Source organism: Fringilla coelebs (assembly GCF_963513975.1).
Source record: "Fringilla coelebs genome assembly, chromosome: 6".
Lineage (NCBI taxonomy): Eukaryota > Metazoa > Chordata > Aves > Passeriformes > Fringillidae > Fringilla > Fringilla coelebs.
In genome coordinates, this window is record NC_140034.1 from 36,367,835 (window position 1) to 36,385,524 (window position 17,690).

Here is a 17,690-nt window from a genome sequence, read left to right on the forward strand (position 1 = left end):
TCACCCATAATTTTATTTTCTTCTGAAGATAAGAAATTTCTGGTCTACAGTCCTTCCATTTGTGGATAAATATTCTTCCTGCAACTGTTTGTGTATGTGGACTTCCTGTAATTGTTGATATCACTTCTCACCTGTTATACACAGCATCAGCATTCTATTAAAACTGTAAAGTTGCACCAGTTAAGAAAGGAAACTTGAACTCAAAAAATAAGAGAGAAAAATGTGTAAGTTATTGGTTTGGGGATGAGAAAGTCTCAGGCATAAAAAATTACATCAAATTATGCTATCTATTATGAAAAAAAGGCCTGCAGGTAAGAGAAGCATTTTTCATGTTATCAGACTTGGTTTTCCAGTTGCAATAGAGATTCTGTGTGCTACCAGCAAAGACCAGTTTAATCTGGCTTAGTTGTGGGCACATGATGACATTATCTGTTGAATACTCAGAGCATGCTAAGGGTATACGTGCTGACTTTATGCTTTAATGATAGCTGTATGGTGGCTTTGGCTGCAGGACAGACAGTGTGTGATCTGCTGTAATATCTACTGGTATGAAGCTAATTTGTCAAAAGAATTTGAGCTGATCTACACTAATAGTGAATTTATACTGGAGCAGCACTTTGCATCATACAGCTCTAGTTTTCTTTTCCTACACCTATCAGGCGTACTATCAGGCTAGAGCTGGACTTTGTATGTTATGGACCCACAGCCTCATTAATTTTCTGTGTTTGTACTGAATTGCAAAGAACTCCATGCAGTGCTTGCACAAATCCTTGCAACACATATTTATCAAGCAGAAATTTCAGTAAATAAGAAATAATGGATTTGAAGTAATTAAACATGCAACAGCTCTTTCCATCTTCATTTTCAGTTTAAATTAAATAACAGTTTGCTTTGATCCCACTTGGCTGAAAACACAAATTCGTGTAGATGTATATATGTGTGTGTGTTATAGAAGAGGGTTTACTGTGTGAATCTATTTTTTTTTTTATTTAGAAATATTGCTGAAACGGAAATTTTGTGTGTCAAGTTATGTTTTATCAAAAGCTTGCTCTTAAATATCTATTTATTTCTGAGTTTTAAGTAATTAAATTTTCATGTACCTTGTCTCCTCATTTGCTGCTTTTATGAGACACTGGAAATTCTTTTTTTTTCCAGTTGCAAGTCAGCTACCCGTTGTGGGAACTGAAGCTTTAGTATTGACACAATTAAAAGATACCTTTTCCTTAGAAACGGAAATGCTTGCTAGATGCTCTTGCTCTCCAAAGGATATAGGTTAGAATTGCAGTGGTATAAAACAAGAAGTCACCTTCATGAAGCATGAAGCTTGCAGAAAATTTCTTTATCTCTATTCTTCATGGTTTTCTCTAACTGCAATTGGAACAAAGAATTGCAAACTATGTATAGTAATCTCATTTACAGGTATTTAAGTGTGTCACCATCAGATATTTATTCAGTACTGGAAAAGGTCTTGAGAAAAAACAGTTGATTTTAGCTTTGTATATCAAAGCTATAGGTTTACTAGAATCATCAGTAAGCAATTTAAAAATGTACTTTGTCTAAAATTAATAGTTTGGAAGAGTATACAGTTCCTATTGTTTTTTCTTACCTCTTATCTAAATGCTTTAATTAATTTAGTTCAAGATGAAGCAATTGTTCCTTGATTCTCCAGGCCAGTGTATCCTCCTAGTTTGGTCCCATATTTGGGAAATTTCATCAGAATTGTTTAGTATTAACCTTACTGATTAATCCTGTCAGGGGCAGTTCTTAATGTATGCTGCTATTGGCACATCTGTAAAGCCTCCAAAGGGTGTATATGCTATAAATGTAGTAATCTCAGAAACACAGACACGATGTTGTGTGGATGTGCTGAGTGTTTGAAAGGATCAGTCAATGATCGACTAGCCAGTTATCAACTGATGTGCACAATGTCCTTGGAACAGACTTTGTTAGTTTATTAAATTTAAAGCCCTACAAGCCCTAGATTGTTACTGACCAGTTATTATGGTTGCAATGGTTGGACTTAAAGAATCTGATTTTATTTTCCAACCTAAATGATTCTGTGATTCTAAGACTGAGTGAATGAAGAGTCCAGCTAGAGAAATGATAGTTACTCTTGATTTTGATACTGAATTTTTGAAAATGGATGATGGAAAATGCAAAGGTTAGACTTAAGACACCTCTTAAATTATGAACTTTCAGCCTCTTAGGGAGTTGTGAATATGGTTTTTGAAGGAATGCATATAGGCCAGACATAAACAAGAATTATTAAAATATATTCAACCTTATTTTCTTCCCCGCCATGTTGTTCTCACAGCTCAACTCATGTCATATGCTGCATTTCTCCACTCCAAGAATTTCAAGTCCCATCCTCCGCACCATGAGCCCTGTAGCCTATCTATCCATCCACTCGGACCCTCTGAGGGAGGCTGCTTTACCAAGGAGTCAGTCAGCCGAGAGCCACTCCTCTTCCTCCCGCTCAACTGGCCGGAGGCAGCTTCCTGTCATTCCCTGTGGCAGCAAGTTCCCCCCTGTCATTCGCATCTCAAAAGCACAACTTGAGCAGGTGAATAAGCCTTGTCTTCATGGAAGTGACTGCATTGTAGCAGTCATCTGTAAAGTTGAACGTTTTCAGTTGCTCTGCACATTCTGGTGGTAGGCATATGCTAGTCATACTGCTATACACGGCATCCTAAAAATGTTTTGAAAGATCAAGCTGGGGAGTAAGAATGGGTCTTTTCCAGGAATAGAGTTGGGAATACTCGGTGAGGAAGATAATACTGTCCCACTTGGAAGAGGGGGATATTTAAGGAGCTGTAACGCAGGTTAAGATCTGGAGCACAAAGCATCTTTGGATGTTCTGGAAGACAGATTCACTTCCTCAGAGATTTTCTCTTGAAAAAGTATAGGATTATAAAATCTAGAAAAATATTTTTTTTTCTTATTTTGAAGCTAAGAATAATGGATACCTATAATTACAGTACCAGCTGAATTTCAAATTGGGAACACACATTAAAATTTTGACTAATCCTAAATGATTTTAATGTGACAAAAAGGGATCTAGAAATAGTCAGATGATTTCTTTGGAAATCAGCAAATAATAAAATTTTCCCTGCTTACAGTATATAAAATAAAGATGGCAGTTATCAGGGGTCACAGGTAATGAAAAATGCCACTAGAGAAAGGCGACTTTTTATAGTTTTGTATTTCCAGTTTCATTTCAATATGAAAGATGAAGGCTTGCAGTCATTATTGAAGTTAAGTGTAATTTTTGTATTACAAAAATTATTTTTGTTTCCCAAAAATATTGAGATCTGCTAAGTAGTGTGAGTTTGCGTTGTTGGGTAAAGCAGTATGACATAGCATTAATGCATAAGACTAACATATCATCATCATTTTACCATTAATATTTAATTTGGATTATATTTTGTGTTGCCTTTCATTTCCAATGTATTTTTCAGTATAAAAAGTTCTATATTACAAACAGTTTTTCTTTCCTCAGTGAAGAATGAACAGGAGTATTGATATTAAAAGTAATTCATTAAGCTTAGTTACTTTCAAAATCTGTAGGATCATTGGTATGTGATAACAAGGCAAAATCCTGACTGTTTTTTAGCTGAATAAAGAAAAAAAATTGTGTGCTTGATGTATAAAAACAAACAGTAGGTCCCCAGTGTTCAGGATTGTGAACTTGATGGGATACCAAAATACTACGTCTTCATGATGGCTGACATACTGAGTAGGGAAAGGGACCTGGGTGAAATTAACTCATTAGGAGTTAAGCTTCAGTATTTTTTGGCATTGGTTTGTATTCTGGGATGCAAGATGACCTTAATTTCTGGTTGTTGGATTTTTTGTTTTTTGGGGTTTTTTTTGGTCCCTATAGGTACGATTTAAGTTTTTCAATCAGAATCTATTGCAGGTGTAATTAGCAAACTTAGTAAAATGTGCACAATGCTCAGAAAATGCATTCTGGCTTCCTTAGTACCCCAAAAATAAGCACAGCTGCAATATTAATAAGGGTTGCAAAGTGATGTCCTTTGTCATGTGAAGAAGATCTGGCATTGTGCCAGGTGCTGCTGCTCAGTGGAGTGAACGTTAAGCTTCTTTTTTTTTACCTGGTAAGTGCTTGACTGCTGTGTTGCTTTTTGAGCTGTGATTTGAAAGTCATAACTGTGTTAAGAATTATCTGTTTGTCATTTTCTATGAAAACTACAAGCATGTGATTGTTTAGTTCATTCCAACAATGAAAGTCTAATATACTTTATGGCTCACTGAAGAATTTAAAAATTTTTGCAAGTCCTTCTCTTTTTGACATATTTAAAAGATTTTTAATGTCATTCATGTTAATCTCTACAATGATTTGATACTGAATATATTTTCATGTCTTTCCTGCTGTCTGCAGTTTGGTTCAGCATTCATAACTAATGAATTGCCGAGGTCAGGGATCTGTACTGTTGAATTTAGCTTCATGTATCAAAAAATAAGAAATGATACATTTGTTTCTGAAATCAAGCGAAGCAACTTTCTTTCCAGATTTTTGATCAATGAGGGTTCAGGAGCTCTAACCTATCTTCCAATACTTTGGTATCAGATAGAGTATCCTTCTCATCTGGAGCATGGTCAAATTGTACAGCAAATCCTCTTGAAACCTAACATTTTTCTTTCTTTCTGCAAATTTTCAAATCAGATGAGTTCTCTGCTCATTTAGAGAGCTGCATTGGGTGTTGTGTGAGGTCAATGGTAAAGGTGATTTGAGTGCAGCAACTACTGGCCAGGCTGTGTGTGAAGATGCTGCTTAAGTAGTTGTAGTGCTAAATGTGCAGCTGTGTCTTAAGAAACAATCAAAATTAGTGAGTGCAGATTTTTATCTCTGGTTTCTTAGCTCTAATTCTCCAATAAGATAGTGAACACCTCTTTTAGCTACGGCAGCAATCTAGAACACTTCTGAACTGGCTGCTCTCTAATATGATACAGCCCTTAACAAAGGTGGATTCCAGTTTTGTCTGTCATTCAGGTGTGTTTTCTTTTTTCAGTGTGCTTAATCAGGTATGTGCAGTGAGGCTAATTTAAGTTTAATTATTTTATGGTTATTCATTGTGTTAGGGAAAGCTAATCTGTGTCTCTCAGGTTAAGCAATTAGAATTAGTTGGCACTTATACAAATATTTTCTGTCTTAAAATTCTCAAATTTCTACCTTACTGTAACATTTAAAAAATATTTTGTAATTATATAGTGTATAATTGTAATTATATACTATATGATACTATATAATTAGTTACAAAATGCTCTGAAATCTTCCCACACAAGAAACTATAGAAATGCAAGCCATCACTTTCATATTCACATTCAAGATGAGAAATAATATACTGATCTGAGTTGAAAAGTTAAGTTTGTCTGTAGAAAAAAGGTTCCAATTTCAGATTTTACAGAATTGTTATGCCTCTTGTTACCTATCCTGATGGAAACTATATGGAGTCAGCATGACGTTTAAGTTAGGTTCTTCCCTGTTTCATTCAAGGCAGAAATTCAAGGAGTTAGTCCAGCTTGTAGCTATAAGAACTGTTTGATACACAGTAGATTTGATTTTGTTAAGTAGGGAAAATGTGCAGATGTTTACCATCTCATTCATGACAGGGTAATTGTTAATAATTGTTAATTTTTCAATAAATTTTACCCTGACTTACATTCTTTTAAGCAACTGGATTTTATATTAATAATGATGTTTCTAGAAGAATTTTCTTCTATACACTCTTTCTAATGCAAACCAGTAAAAAATTTTATTTTTTACTTTTGTCTAAGTGTCAGGAAATTGCTTGATACATAGAAATCTAAATGCTGCCTTTTCAGAGCAGTCTTTTGTTTGAAGGAAATTCTTCAGGCATACTTTTTTCTTATCTGACTTTGGTGTAAAGAAGAACTAAATAGTATAGCACCTTAAATTCTTCCAAGGAAACTTTCCAAGTTGTAAATTAAGTAATTAAGAGTCGAGGACAAGCAGTCAGCATGAACGACTTAATTTTTCCTGAATAGTGTGTTGCCGTAGAGAACATTTCCATTTGTAGTGACAGAACCATTTTGGCCATTCTGCTTCTGCAGGTTTCTCTACTAGAAGCAGCAGAAAAGTGATAAAGGTCTGGACCTAGCCGTGGTAATAGCATCCGCAGACTTTGAGTCAAAAAACCCAAACATACAAAAAGTTATTATTGTTTTACATGTTTGACTTCCTGGTATCAGCAGTGCTTTTATGATTCCCAAAATTTGTAATCACAACTTGCAGTTATTTTTGTCTGTCCTTGAAGTTATCTTTTTTTTTTTTAAATTATTCTTTTAAAATACCAACCCTATCCAAAGCTTGTGTGATTTACTACATCTTTCTAACAATATAATTTCATTAGCATAAAATTAGTAAAGATGTTTCAGGAAAGCTAAGCGGTCTGTGGGATTTCCCATGGAGAGCTGATTAACTCTGGGGTCAACAGTTGTATCCATGACAACGTTTCATACTATAATCATCTTGAAATAAATAGGTGGTTACAGTTCAGGACATAATGACTAATGATTGTTTCTCCTGTAATTGTGTTGTAATTGATGTAATTAATATAAGTAACATTGTGCCTGTAGATAAGTCTGCATACTGTCTACAGTACCATCCAGAAGATAATCTTTAATTTAGACTTATTTATTTCTTAAAATATTTGTCTTCTATTATTAAAATCACATATGATTCTAGTGCAACTGTAATTACAGGGAAAAAAAATCACACCTCTGAACTGTGCATTGAGGCAAATCAATGCTTTCTTTAAAAAGAATAATTTCTTTGGAACTCAAGAAAAACACAACAATACATACTGACCATTTTAATAGCAGTATCATAGGAGTATTATGTGAGTGTTATGAAATAATAGTCTGTAAGTGCTTCTGCTTTCAATTTCAGCAGTAAATTTCAAGAATATTCTTCAATTGGTTTATGCATTATATAGAAGTAGTTTCAAATTGAATGAGTACCTGTTTTAGTCATGTTAACAAATTATTTAGTCACTTATTAACAGTCACAGTCATTCTCTAAAAGGAATTGAAGATAGTATTTTTAGAGCAATCAGTATTTGCCCTCTATAGGATATAGCTTTATGTAAAAAAAAAAAAAATCTAATTTTGTCTGGTATAGTGGTGTAGGAATAACTGAAAAGGGAAGTTGTTTAAAGAATTCAAAAGTTAAGTCATGGCTAATAAGCCTTAGAGAAAGATTGTACACACAGATGTCTATGTTCTTTATCCTCAAAAGCTACCTATCACATTAGAGAATTTGGAAACACAGTTGTCCATTTATAGCTCTGCATCTTATTCCATCCTCTTCCCATTTCTCACATCCTCCATGTAAATCAATGCCAAAATTAACATTATAGAAGAAATTACATGCTTGCAGTAATATATATCTGGAGCTATTGATAAGGATTCAGTATCAAAATTTAGTCTAGTGTCCCATAACACTGAATTACAGCCATATGTTTCTCCTGTTTGTCCCCGTATTAGTCTATTTGTAGAAACAGCCAACATACTTTAGTAAACATATAGTTAATTATCTTTAACTTTCCTGCTATGAGCTTAATCTGGCATTGGAATGTAAGGGATACAAAGGATTACACTCTAGAAAGTCAGTAGGAGTGATAGTAGTAGGTAGGGAGGATTTTGGGAGGTGGGTCTTTTCTGAACAGGAAGCTGTGAGCTGTCTCCCAAAATGTGAGGTGTAGCAGTGGTTTACTTGAGTGAGAATGGCACTGGCAGTAAATTACAGGACATTATATAACCTTGGGTCTTTCATACAACCTGCAGTTGAAATTTCTTTGCAGAGGCATAATATTGTGCAAGGCAATAGAAAGTAAGTGATGTAAGTAAAGAAAAGCTCATGAAGTAGAGGAAGCTGGTGAACTGGAAAAATTTGGGAGATTTTTTTGGTCTTGCGAATCAGAGTTGCAGTTGCAGACTCATACTAACATTGGTTTTGTTCCTACTGGCTGTAGAGCTGACCATAGGTGAAAAAGAAGCAGGGAAAAGAGAAAAGATGTGGGGGGTTTATTCTCCTGGATACAAAAGCTTCAAGGTTTCCTAAGGTAGGAAAGATGTTCTGAAGAGTAAACTGATTAGGTGAAGAGTCTTCGGAATGTCCAGTAATATAATGATGATGTGTTAAAATGAAAAATTACAAATAATGAAAGAATTAGCAGAAGACAGATCTGCACACCATGTCTCTAAGAGGCCTGAAGTCTGGTAGCCCTTGACATGCAGAAGTATCAGACATCATGAGTGGAATGGAGAAGCTATTGCTGATATTGTAAAATAATCCATATTCACACCTTTATGTCTTTCAGATTTAGCAATTTTGCAGACTGAAAGTCAGTATTTCATTCCTCTGCAATTAGCTGTGTATTTACACAGAGGCATTCATGCAAGCATATCGCTTACTATTGCAGCCTGTCAAAGGTTTAAAAGGAGGAAAGTTTATCAGATGCCATAAAGGATGTCTGAGAGATATTTATGTTGTTGTTTTGTTCTTTCTCCTTCTTGACATCCCTCTCACTGTCTTGTAAAATTTCTTGAAGCAATGTAGGATAATTTCTTATCTTGGTTCAAGTGTGAATTTGAGCAAACAGAAAGGAATTAAGAAATTATTTAGGGAAGGCCAAAAGATTCAAGACTATGGTGAAAGTAATTTCATTCAAATATTTTGGAGTGAAAGAAGAACCTTGAAGTCATTGGTCCATATAGTGTCTCAGCCATTTTTAGTGATCTGTTGCATCACATAACTCCTGTTGAAATATGGGAATTGCAATAATCAGTGTTATAAACTAGCTATCATGTTGAGCTATAAGGTAGGATTTTAAGTTGTATTCCCCATATTTTACTTAGATGAATTGTAATCTTTGTTCCTCAGGTTCAGTGTTTTACATAATTGACATATTTAAACATAAAAATCTCATAGGATAAGAGTGTATTTAGTGGCACAAGAAATAAAAATATGAGGGTTATTTATGACTACCCATTTAAATTTATTGAACGTATAGGTGAAGTGTCAAGTCCAACAGGGATATAATCTAGTTCTTGTACTTTGAGAAGACAAATAAGAGGTTTATTGGCCATGTGAGAAAACAAATTTTTGTTAGTGAATAAAAATCAAGAAAGTGATATATGTGTCCAGAAAGCCTTTTCTGAAAGTTTGAGTTATTCAGTAGTACCAGTAATTGATACTTAGTCATCCAGTATCCTTTTCTCCATTTGTTCAATGTTTCTTTTTCACAAATAGCTCCTGTCTGTTTGATTGTAGGTGGTTCAACAAGCCTAGTCTCCTCTTTCTTGAATGTAAGGGTTAAATCTGTATGGCCAAGATGTGCTGGAAAGACTAGAAAATTCTCTCTCCAGATCTGGCAAAGGATATAAAGTCTATTGAAAAATGTAAATTAACTTCAAATCAGAGCTGCTTTCTTCTAGCAAAGAATTGACATATGAAAGAAGTGTTACAAGGAAAAGAGAGTTTTAATGTAAACATATTTGAGCAAAGGAGGGTTTAAATGCAGTTGCAGTTCTTCTGGAAATACAGCAAATAGATAAATACCCTTCTGAGAGCAAATGCCTAAGGTTGTCTCATCTCTGTAAGTTGAGAGGACGCCCTAATCATTCTATTCTGAGGGAAGTCATCCTTCAGGTATGTGGAAGATAACTCTGGTGTTTTAATCCTGAGTTATTTGGATTGGCAACTAGATTAGCTCATCCAGTGAAAAGTTTGAAAAAGGAAATATTTACACGTCCTTATTTTTGAGATGCGTCTGCAGCCCTGGAGAACAAGGTATTGAAACAAGCTTAAGACAGAGCTCAGTGGACATCAAATGCCCAAGTGATCACTCCAAAATTTGAACCTCCTCTTCCAAGGATAATATTGCATTAAAATTTCCTGAACCCACTTTTACTCAAACTATAGATCAGAATTTTTCAAGCAGCTGATGATTTTTGTCTGACAGGCCAAAATAAGTCCCTCTGTCTTATGAAAGCAAGTCCTTCAATGTAGGCTACCCTGAGCAGTGTTATTTTAGGGCAAATTCCTACGTATGTATGAAAATCTATGGGACAGCTCCCCTGTTTCATAGAACTTCTGTTGTTTTGGGGTTTTTTTTCCCTCCAGTTTTTTCTTTTTTCTTTTCTGTGCAGAGTTCTCTCTAAACTGTTTTTTAATACTCAAGATTTAGGCACTAAATGATCTCATCATGGAAGGGCGTTTTTAAAGACAATTCTATTTCCTATGTTCTTTCTGTAGCTGAACTGATGTTCTTGGATTCTCTCAGAAGAAGTCTTTTGCACTAAGAAACACTTCACTGACTCAGAAGGGATATAATGTTTCTTTCACATGAAAGAACCTGGACTGAGAGTAAGAGGAGATGAGGAGGACTGTTTTGCCCAAACTAAGTAACCTCAGATTTTTGCTCAATGTTCCATTTTTATTCAGCAAACATGGAGGACTGTATTGGCCCAAACTTGAAAACAAATTATAAAGGAGACAAAAAGTAGACTCTTACTGCAGGTCTCTGTGTGATTTTCTTTGGTTTGGTTTCTACTGCCACTAGTACCAATGTACTAGCTCTTGCACAAGCCTAGTAAGCTCAGCACTGTGTATAATTTCTCAAACAAAATCAAGTAAAATCTGTATTATGACATAGCAGAATCCTAGCAACGCTCCGGAGTTGTCTCTTCTACCAGTAGTGAATCAAGAAAGTGTTTTTAGCGAAACTCAGACTCCAGTTTCCACTTTCTGTTGAGTACAGATTGTGTCAGATTCATGCGGCTACAGAATAGAAAGAAACACAGAGCTGAACTCTCTGTCCATGTACAAAAAGATGTAATGGTATCCCCTTGATTTTTAAATTTTTTTTTTTTGGAGTTTAGACCAACTTACTCCAACCAAGTTCTATAAGCCAGAATGCTGGACTCCTCTTCATGTGAGAGTGCATTCCTCCCATGTCTCGAGACAAAACTTGTGTATGTGCTCTCTCTTGTATATGTATTCTGTCACCCTCTCACCTCATGATTCTTGCATTTGTGTCTGTATGGTTCCCTGTCTTCAATGGGGAAGGTGAGAAACAACTCCATTTGGGTTTTTTCCCTTTTTGATGGGAACTAGAGGAAGTGGGTTTATGCCCTTCAAGTAGGGAGAAATATGAATGCAGGTTTCTCATTTCCTGGACACGTACTCTAACAATTAAGCTGTGTGCCAAAGACAGCACTCATCATAACTAACTGTTTTTCAAAGGGTATCTGACTTAATGATATATACAGGTTTTAGGAGGGCTTTATGTGTATCTATTGGATCAGGCCTGTTAGGGGATTTAGATATGTAAGTATTTACTTTTTGAATGTCTTAATCACTGTAGGTAAGGAGATATCCTAACCAGGTTACTTAGTTAAAATGGGGCATAAGCTTCAGTAAGAAAAGTACAGGGTACACAGCAAAGTTCTTTTTTCAGACAAAAATATATTAAGACCATGGAATTTCTGAATCTAAATGTCACTGTGTTCTTTGTCTTCTGCATTTGTCTAAAAATATTGCTGAGTACTTGTTAAAAATGTTACATTTATATACAACTTATTCTAGGAGTATTCAAACTAAAGTAAAAAAAACAACCAAAAATTGCCCGTTAGGATCTCATTTCCGGGGAGTTTCTTGCTAACTGCAACATTTTTCACTGACATTGTGATTTTTTACCTGTTACGTATTTCTGTCTTGGGAGGATAGACTATTTTTTTTCTGATTATCTACGTGTACACTATGAAGTTAGGTATTATTTGAACATTGTGATTCATAGGAATCATTATATAATATATGTTGAAGACTTGGAACCAAAGCTGCTATTTCAAGGATGTTACTTGTATAACATTCCCAAGTTTCTCACCTTTTTCTTTAATTTTCCAATGCAGATGACAATACCCAGACCTTCAGTGGCATCCACACAGTCTGCTTCAGAGAGCTTTCACTATGGCCACCAGCTAGAGAGAAGAGAGCAGGATGGTCAGTCTGTGGAACACACCGTGGAACTTTCCTCTCCAAAGGAAGGTTTGCCAGGTTTGGTTGGGACAGAGGATGCACTTCCAGCTAGTGCCAGCAGACCAGATTTGATACTTAATATTAACCAAGAGGTGCTTGACAGGGGAGGACTTGTCAAAGAATCTGTCCTGGATTGTGACCAAAAGGACCTACCTGAACACAATGGGATACAGGAAGAGAAAGAGCTTGGAAATATTCCTGTAAAGGAGGCTGAGGAAGAAGGGCTCCCACTGGTTTCTGAGGATGCCATTGAAATGCAAAGCAAAGAACAGAATTCTTTGCCAGGAAACTCAAAATCTGCAGAGGAAGAACCTCTAACAAATACTGAAGCAGCTCAAGAATCAAAGTCAAGGCTTGTCTGTTTGGTGCCAAATCAAGATGAGGTTCTGAAGTCAATAGCACCTAAAACATCAGAATTGTCTCCCTCAAGACTTAATAACGCACATGTTAATAGACAGGCAAGCAAAATAGCAACCATTCAGGAAAATGGTTTTCATTCGGACAAGGAGGAAGTCCATAGCCAAGACCTGAAATGCCACCAAGTGGCCCTAACCACTATTTTGCAGCAGGAGAATAAAAAAGAGAAAAATGCTCCAAGAAATGGAGAGTTATTCCATTGCATTTCAGAAAATGAGAATTCTTATCGATCTAAGAAGGACTCTGTTAAATCTTCTTTTGTATTCAGGCAGAGTCGAATCCCAGTTTTAGCACAAGAGATAGACTCTATGTCAGATTCCTCTTCTGTTTCCGCAAAGGAAAAGCTTCTTCTAAAAAAGGCCCACCAGACAGACTTGGTCAAATTACTTATGGAAAAGAGACAGCTCAAATCTTTCCTTGGTGACCTCTCAAGTGCCTCTGATAAGTCACTGGAGGAAAAAATGGCTGCTGCTCCAGTACCATTTTCTGAGGATGATGTCTTAGCTTCGTTTTCTAGATTGACACTGGACTCTCATTTCAGCAAGCAGAATGAAGATAGCTCTTTATCTCCAAGCAGCCCTCAGTCCAGAAAAAGCAAGATTCCAAGACCAGTGTCTTGGGCAACCACTGATCAAGTTACCAGTTCAAGTTCAGCTCAGTTCTTTCCTCGGCCACCACCAGGAAAACCTCCTACTAGACCTGGGGTAGAAGCTAGGTAATGCAGAGAAAATAGAAATAGATTTTCAGATTGAAATAGACTTTCAGGAGCTAGAGTGCACTTACTGTGCAGGATGTAATGCTGTAGAAGTGTTACGCTCTAACTAATAAAAAAAAATGCTGGGCTTCAATTCTCTGAGAAACCTTACATTGCTGGAGAATGAATGAGGAGAAGCTGATACACAAAATGAGCCTGTTCACTGTTAAAACTAATACATCAATAGATTCGTATTCAATATTTTGAAACCTGACAATCTATAACTAAATTTTCACATATTTTGTTAAAGTGGGGTCACTTTTCCAGAACTGCTGGTTATTTACAAACCCACAGAAATTTTTAGGAGCTGTTGTATTCAGCTCCCTCAAAAATTAATTTGTTCTTAATGTAGACATTGTAAATATTTGGAGATTCCAGCCATCACCATTTAGTCAATTAGCTATGCTCAGATCATGCCTAAGTAAACCAACTAATTAAAGTAGGGCAGAGTGAATTTTAGAAGACCTCCTGTTTGCCACGTCTATATGCAGACAACACAATCTAGTTTTTCAGTGTCTACATTCCCAAGATAATGATTATTTTAATACAGTAGTGCAAAATCCTTTGAAGGAAGCTGCAGTGGGCCTTGTCATCCCTTAAAATTGTGTATGGGAGTGCACTGATGGGGTGCAGGAATGGATGTACCCCTCTGAAATGGCAATAAGGACTGCTCTTCTGTGTACTTCTTCCAACACCACCAGGAAATTCCCGTTATCCTGTAAACACTGAGGCTGCTTATGGGAGTGAGTTTATAGAAATATAAATACTGTGTTGAGCTGAACAACGCAGAAGCCAAAGCCTAGATCCAAACACCTCTACCTAATAGGAAAGTTGAGCTGCACGTATCTGTTCAGAAAGACAAGCTCCTCCTTAGTTTCTAGTGATACAGAGTTTCTATTTGAATTTTAGTGAATAGATGGAAATAAAAATAATCTTTCTTCATTTCTTCTTAAGGTTGCGCAGATACAGAGTCCTAGGCAGTAGCAGCTCGGACTCAGATCTTATCTCTCGCCTGGCTCAAATCCTGCAGAATGGATCTCAAAGACCAAGGAGTTCTACCCAGTGTAAGAGTCCGGGATCTCCTCACAGTCCAAAAACGCCACCCAAGAGCCCTGTCATCCCCCGCCGCAGTCCCAGTGCCTCCCCTCGGAGCTCTTCTTTACCCCGTACTGCCAGTTCTTCTCCGTCCCGGGCTGGGAGATCCCATCACGATCAGAGGAGCTCATCCCCACATTTCGGGAGGAGTAAATCACCTCCTAGCCATTCAGGCTCTTCATCTTCTAGGAGGTCCTGCCAACAAGAGCATTGCTGCAACAAAACGAGCAAAAATGGTCTGAAAGGATCTGGCAGTTCTTTCCACCATTCCCCAAACACTAAGACTTCCACAGGAAAGAGCAAATCAACTACTAAACTTAGCAGATAGGAACTGGGTCTTGACAGGTATAAAGTCTCCTCCTAAATCTGATGCATGTTGTGTCTGTGTACTGTGTATTTAAAAAAATAATCAAAAAAAAGTATATTAAAAAAAAGGTGTTGAATCTGCACATTTTAAAGAAAGTAGCCATTGTAAACTATTCATGAGAAAGCATTCTGTGTAAATAAGTGGCCAGGCTTTGCCTTAGAGCAGGCAGCAAGCAGATCCACAGGATGGGAAGTAGAGGCCAGGGTAAGAATGGCTGGGTAGTCAAAGAGGTGCAAGGTATTTAGAGTGAAAAAGTATCTGGAAGGTGAGTGTTTTAAAATGGTATTAATCTCGATGTGTTTAGTTTCCCTAGTTAGAAGATTTGGCCTAGTTATTTAAGGCCTTGCGTACTCAAGGAGTATGTAAGAAAGCCTGAAACAGTCATTCCCAAAATGATGTCACTACTTGGGAGATAAGTACTGCTCAAGCATTTCTTTGCAGTTTTAAAAAAGCACACACTTTAGAAGATGATATTTCTGCCTTATAAATTTCTTCAATTTTGAGCTGCACTCACCTCTGAGTCACTGAGTGCTTATTTTGTCCCCTATCATGGCACAGATTTCTTACCTAAGTATCATATACCTTACCCCTTCTTGACACTGATGAAATTTAAAAAATCAATATTTGACAAGATGTTTTTGTACCAATATTATTTAGAAGTTTGCTTAGCAGTAATTAGGATCCAAGAAGCTGATTCTCAGTTCTATATCACACAGTTTTCTGGGAGTCATAGTGGGGTTCCTCAAACCACATTTGGTAGGATTTGGAAAAGGATTCCCTCCTACGAAATAAGAGAAAGGAGTAGATGTATGCCCTTCACTGGATGTTGCAGATTTACAGTAAAATGCAATATAAGTTAGAAAATAAGAACCTTTCTTAACCCCCTTAATTCAACTGGAAAAAGAACCTTTGTTATTGCTGACTTTTGTTTTTCCATTAGTTGTGGATCACTTAAACCACAGATCTTACAATGCAGAGATGATTACCAATCAAGTTTTGGTTTTTTGGTCATTTGTTTTCTAAAATTATGAAGGATGAAACAGAGATGAGGAAATTGTCTACTTTATGAACTTGATAGGTTAGGGGTGACGGAAATATATTTAACACCCTTACAAAATCTGGGTCAAAATATTAATCATCAAATCAAAATATATGGAAAGAAATCTGAGAATTCTTGTAATTTGTGTTTTTGATAGTGAAGCTTTGTTGACTCTCAGTAAAGTCCATGGTGTTTAATTCCTCCAACTTTATTAGGTAACGTCTTGCACTCTGCAGGAACCCTGTAGGGAATGAAAGGTATGGCACCTTTTGCTGTGTTCAGAAAAGCACAGTGGGTCAGAATAGGGACGGACAAGAACACAAGCCTGAGAAAGATGCAGTCAGCTCTCCTCCCTAATGATTCCTGTTGTGGGGACTCTGGATGCATAAGAGATTAGATTGGTCAATTACTGATCTGCTTGCTGTAGTCATATGCCTCTCCAGCCAGCATCTGTGTTTTTTTATTTAACCTCTGCCAAATGAATACTTTTGGATTTAAAAGGGAATATTTTGTCTCTGAGCTAACACATTCTAATGCTGCATTAAAGCTGCCCTAGAGCTGCACTGAATTTCACTTGCTTTGTCAGACTATGTTGATTTTTTTCTTTTCTTACTATGTATATTGTTTCCCATATGTAATGTAGCACAGTGTGGAACCTTAATTTCATTCAGGTTTCAAGCACTACAGATGAATGCAATAGGTAGGGTATACCTGCTTTTTCTGAAGAAACTGTACCATTGCAAAGTCCTATTCCTTTGTATTATAATGTATAATAGGTGCTATACCGATAATTGCATGTCCTCATGGTAAATTATATAATATAAATATTTATATATACATATATGTATATGCTTATATAAACTCATTCTTTCTCATTTTTCATTTGTAATTTATGGACTACAAATAGTACAGTTCCTTTTCTGTTAGTTCCTGTATATTTACCTCTTCTATTCTTCCCTGCACCCCTGCCAAAAAAATCCGGAATGCACAAATTCTAATAGCCTTTATACCTTGGTACAAAATTGAAGGACTGCTGATTTCTCAACCAGCCAATGTTTTGTGTTGCAGCTTGTTTTTTTTTTTAATTTCTAATTTCATGTGCACATTTGCATATGGAACAAGAACAAAGACTAAAAAGGTATTTTTATTTTTAATTACAAATAGGTCTTGCTCATTTTTATTTCATTATATGAGTTCTAAATTGTGAATACTTGTCATATAGGAACAGTGACAGTCTATGAATACCTAATGGATGAATGTGACAACAACACATTCCATCTTTTCCTTCCTGTTTTCTACATGTTTCCTTATGGTATACCATAAAAAAGAATTTGGTCACATTGTGATGTTTTTGTCCTGGGCACTTGCTGAAATTATTTGTTAAGGTGGTGTGGCAGCCCATGATTATTTTTGCTTATTTCTGAGAAGCAGTTATTATCATCATGTTAGTTTATTCCTATGTTACACTGTCAGATTTCGTAAGTACTAACTTTATGTATCCTTGCCTGAAAATGCTGAAGTTGAGGTGTTTATATTTTCTCTCTAGTGTAACAGGATCCAGAAACGGTAACTGCTTTACAGGTGAGAAAGCATATAACACCTCAGTTAAGTTGTCTTCAAAGTGCAGGCTTGTCCATTGTTAGACATTACTATGTAAAATAAATCAATGCTGTAGAAATTCACTCGTACTTGAACTACTTGCCAATGTAAAAATAGTAAACTATGCCAAAAAGAAAAAGAGAAATCAGTCATGATTGGTGACACAGGCTTCTTTTGGTGACAAAAAGGTAGAAGGACTGTATACCCCCAGTTGCTTTTTTGCTGTAGATTTAACAGGATCTAAGGAGAAAATCATGAAGATGTGAATGGAGGAGCAATTGTGAATAACTTAGCTTGAACTACCTGCTCTTCTTGAATTTTTTGCTTCTTGAAA

General features: G+C 36.2%; 1 protein-coding gene across 1 annotated transcript in view; it reads left to right on the forward strand.

Annotated features, from left to right (window-relative positions):
- TTBK2 (tau tubulin kinase 2) overlaps nt 1–15,166 on the forward strand; it is a 75,764-nt gene extending 60,598 nt beyond the window's left edge. Inside the window, exons 14-15 of the mRNA XM_084207079.1 lie at nt 11,959–13,217; nt 14,211–15,166. Of these exons, the coding sequence (XP_084063205.1) occupies nt 11,959–13,217; nt 14,211–14,679 (1,728 nt within the window). The 3' untranslated portion in view covers nt 14,680–15,166. The remainder of the gene's footprint in view (nt 1–11,958; nt 13,218–14,210) is intronic.
- Nucleotides 15,167–17,690: the final 2,524 nt, after the last annotated feature.